Consider the following 3,635-nt stretch of genomic DNA (forward strand, 5'->3'; position numbering starts at 1 on the left):
GGTTTGCAATAGGCAAACAATTAGAAAAAAAAAAATAAGGCCCCGACCGTGCCGGACAAATGCAGGTCAATATGTGTTAAATATCATATGGCTCTGTAGAAGAACAGAGGCATATATATATACTTGCTCGGTTGCATCTTTTTTTTTTAAATTAAGCTCTTGATAACGAATTTTTGCTGACGGTGAGTTTCTCTTCTTAACGAGTGCCCTTGTGTGCGCGGACAGTAAATAATTATAAGCACACACGTGCAGAAAAATACATATGTACGCTTTTAGTTTTCCTCACGTCTGTCCTAATTAATTCGGCGTCCATACGAGTTAGCAACACACACAAAAAAAATGGCGGCCCGCACCCACTCCAAGCCAACCACAAAGACAACACGCGTTTCAGGCCCTCGGCTCTGTCCACATTCTCTTGTCCTCAGACCAAAAGACGAAAATATAAGAATACGCCAACAATAGTTACATGTACAACCGCCCCATCCCAAACACACACAATAAGGGCTTGTAATTCAAGCATTTACAAATAACCACGAAAAAAAAAACACATCACTGCGTTAACATTATGACAATAAGGGGGTATTGGCGCCCAGCAGCCTCGTTACTCACCATCCGTATCGCGTTTTTATTCAGTCTATCTCCTTGTCTTCATTCCCAAATCTTCTCCCTCACTAAACACCAACACAGCTGCCTCCCCATGACCTCAACTCCGTCGTGAGCACATCCCATGCTATTTGTCACTTCCGCCATTCGCACGGCATACTCGGCCAAATGTCAGGACCGAACCGCCGTTATGGACAAGGTTGAGCGAGTTGTAAATGCCAAAGCCTGACATAAAGGCAAGGGAGCCGGCAGTTATCGTCACTAAAGCCGCAACGATCAAAAAATGCGCCCTGTATTTCTTGATGAGTCTCATAAACACGAATTCGCCAAGAAATGCGCTCACAAGTCCGCATGCGAAAAAAACCCCTGCGTAGTCAATAAGGAGATGACCCTCAATCAACAAACTCAGCGCAGACGAAAGGGTTAAAAAAAGCGTTACAACGCCTCCTGTAACAGCGGCCTCTTCAGGGATGAGACCAACTTCATACAGGACAAAGCCCAATACCAGACCGCCCCCGATACCGAGCATGGCTGCCGCAATTCCAGCTACAATCGAGACCAAAGGATACAGAATTGTGGTTTTGGCATTACATAAAAATGTTACTCGGCACTTCTCCATTTTTGCCAGTCGATAACGGTACCAGAGGAACATAATAATATTTGCGAGAACCGGCACGCAATAAGTGACAATATACACTCCACCTCCGCATTTCGTTCGAGTCCTCCATACACCAAAGGCTAAATTCACAAGAAAAGAAGAGACCACGCACAAAATCTCCAGCCACGGATACTGAGGTTGGGAAGGGCGAGGCACTTCTTCGGGCACATCCAATGTATCCGCCGTTCCCGCCCCCTCCAAAGATGGGGAAGGAGCCGTTTCCCTTCTCGCAGCTTTATCTTTCCGGTATTGCGCAACCAGCTTTAGCACCGTGCGATACAAAACCACTGCGAGAAGAATAAACAGCAGGGACAAACGAATCAAGTCCGGGAACACCTTGCTTGGCACCCCTCCAACGAGAGTGCCAATGACTCCAAGTGGGATAAGAAGGGTCAGGTACTGATAGTTGATCAAAGGACGCGAGCATTCGGCAGAAGGAAAACGCTTCTGAACGGCAAGGAACACATTCACAACGCTCTGTCCGCACGTGGTAGACTGAGACAGTCCCACAGCAATATCCATTGGTAACCCCATCAGCAGACAAAACATGGGAATATGAATACCACCAGCTCCAACACCAGCCAATACGGCAATGGAACAAATGATAAATGCGCATATTAGTGCCACACCCGTGTGGGAAGAAAAGCCACTGACAAGGCCTGCAACAACGCACCTCCCCCCGTTGCACGTCATGGCCCTAGGGTAGCAGTCACCCGAGGCGTTGCAAGCGACGCAGCGACCGTGAATAGCATCACACGCCAAGGCTCCGCATTGCAAACGCTGGGTCACTCGAGTGCAGCTTTCGCACAGCGCGCCACTCGATAAGGAAAGGGCAAGCAGAAGAGCACACAGAAGCCTCTTCATCCCACGCATATGCGAACAGGCACACACACACACGCACGGAGCGGTAATAAAAACGGGGGTATACAAGAGTCTAGAGGGAGGTTATACTTGCTTTAGAAACGAAAGAAAAAAAAAAGAAATGGAAGATAATCCTTGACTTTACGGGCAATAATTAGAAACTAAAATACAGAAGACGATATTCTCTCGGGTTCCGCTAGGAAAACGCAAAATACACAAAGTTGAATAGAAGAATAAAAGAAAAAGAATCAAAAGCGACCGCGACAAAGAACGCGCCGCCTGTATGCATCATTCTAAAAGTTGAAAAAGGAAGCTTACAAAAGCTTCCGACGGCCTCGCTTTAGGGAAAGGCGGATCTTCCTGCGACGTCCTGCATTGATTTTCCAGGACCTTCCTGCAAAAGACTGAAAGGACCGGATCTGAGTGAACGGCACGCCGTCTGGAAAATGCGGCGTTGCAGGGCCCTTCTTTGCGCGCTTAAGGTCAAGTGACCATTGCCTATCAAACCACGGATGCCTTCGCTTCCACACCAATGGCTTTCGACGACCACGTTGAGCAGGTTGACCAGTTCCGCATGTTAGCTTTTCCACCTTCGGTATATCTATGAGTAAGGTGGGCATTCTCTTTTCAATACTCAGGACGGAAGGGAAGACTCGCGTCGGGGAGGGTCTCGCTAGTGAAGGAGTGTACGAGGTACACTTTACCCGTGGGAGCAAACAACGTGTAATGTTCCTTAACAGCATGTTCTACCTAGCAGTAGGGCAGCGGAGCAACAAAGACACAGGGAAGGCCTTTATCGACGGGGACCACACTCATCACTGGTTAACAGGCAAGGAATCTCAAGCGAGGAGACGGTTCGTTTCGTCTTCTGAGGGAGTCACGTTGCTCTTCCTTCGGCAAATGATGATGGCAAGCTAAGGCTCACGAGGTTGTATTTGTGCCTCCTTTTGCTTTTTCCAGCAATAAAGGATAAGGAAAAGGCCAATAAACAACAAAACCCAACACACATGCAGGAAAAAAAAAATTTAGCACTGTAGGAACCAACGGAGTAAACGTGGCGTGTGGCACCCAAATCACAAATGGCGACGAGTGTTGCGAAAGAATGCCGAACAGCAACTCTTGCAGTGGGTCAATCCAGGTGGTATGCATCTGACACAAACGAGCTGGTTACATCCCATACAAAATCTTGAGCATCCGGTGCACACAGTACTCCCGCATGGGCAGCGCAGATCTCCTCCAGAACAGCACATTAACATCTAATAGATGAAACTACTCAAAAAAAAAGGCTAAAAAAAAAGAACTAACAGAAAAAAACGCATCTCACACTCAGCACATAGTAGACAAGAAAGGGTATCAACTAGGGATGAACAATCAGGACAGCAATCGAAAGAAAGAAAAAAAAAAGGACAAGAAAAAAAACAACAACAATAGACAAGGAAAAAAAAAACTTAACGAACAAAAAGAAACCAAAAAAGAAAAAGAATTTACGGACTAAGTTAAGAAAATAGGTAAA

General features: G+C 46.6%; 2 protein-coding genes across 2 annotated transcripts, besides 1 other annotated feature; both read right to left on the reverse strand.

The window, feature by feature from the left end:
* Positions 1–730: 730 nt before the first annotated feature.
* Positions 731–2,134, reverse strand: Tco025E_07931 (uncharacterized protein; the record flags this gene model as incomplete). The annotated part of the gene is made up of 1 exon (XM_029374789.1): positions 731–2,134. The coding sequence occupies one exon, from the start codon at positions 2,132–2,134 to the stop codon at positions 731–733; it is 1,404 nt and encodes a 467-aa protein (XP_029225088.1).
* Positions 2,135–2,436: 302 nt separating this feature from the next.
* Tco025E_07932 (uncharacterized protein) lies at positions 2,437–2,742 on the reverse strand (the record flags this gene model as incomplete). Its single annotated transcript, XM_029374790.1, has 1 exon — positions 2,437–2,742. The coding sequence occupies one exon, from the start codon at positions 2,740–2,742 to the stop codon at positions 2,437–2,439; it is 306 nt and encodes a 101-aa protein (XP_029225089.1).
* Positions 2,743–3,507: 765 nt separating this feature from the next.
* Positions 3,508–3,605: a sequence feature (A-rich).
* Positions 3,606–3,635: the final 30 nt, after the last annotated feature.

This window comes from Trypanosoma conorhini, assembly GCF_003719485.1.
Source record: "Trypanosoma conorhini strain 025E chromosome Unknown Tco_14.4_contig_00666, whole genome shotgun sequence".
Taxonomy (NCBI): Eukaryota; Euglenozoa; class Kinetoplastea; order Trypanosomatida; family Trypanosomatidae; genus Trypanosoma; species Trypanosoma conorhini.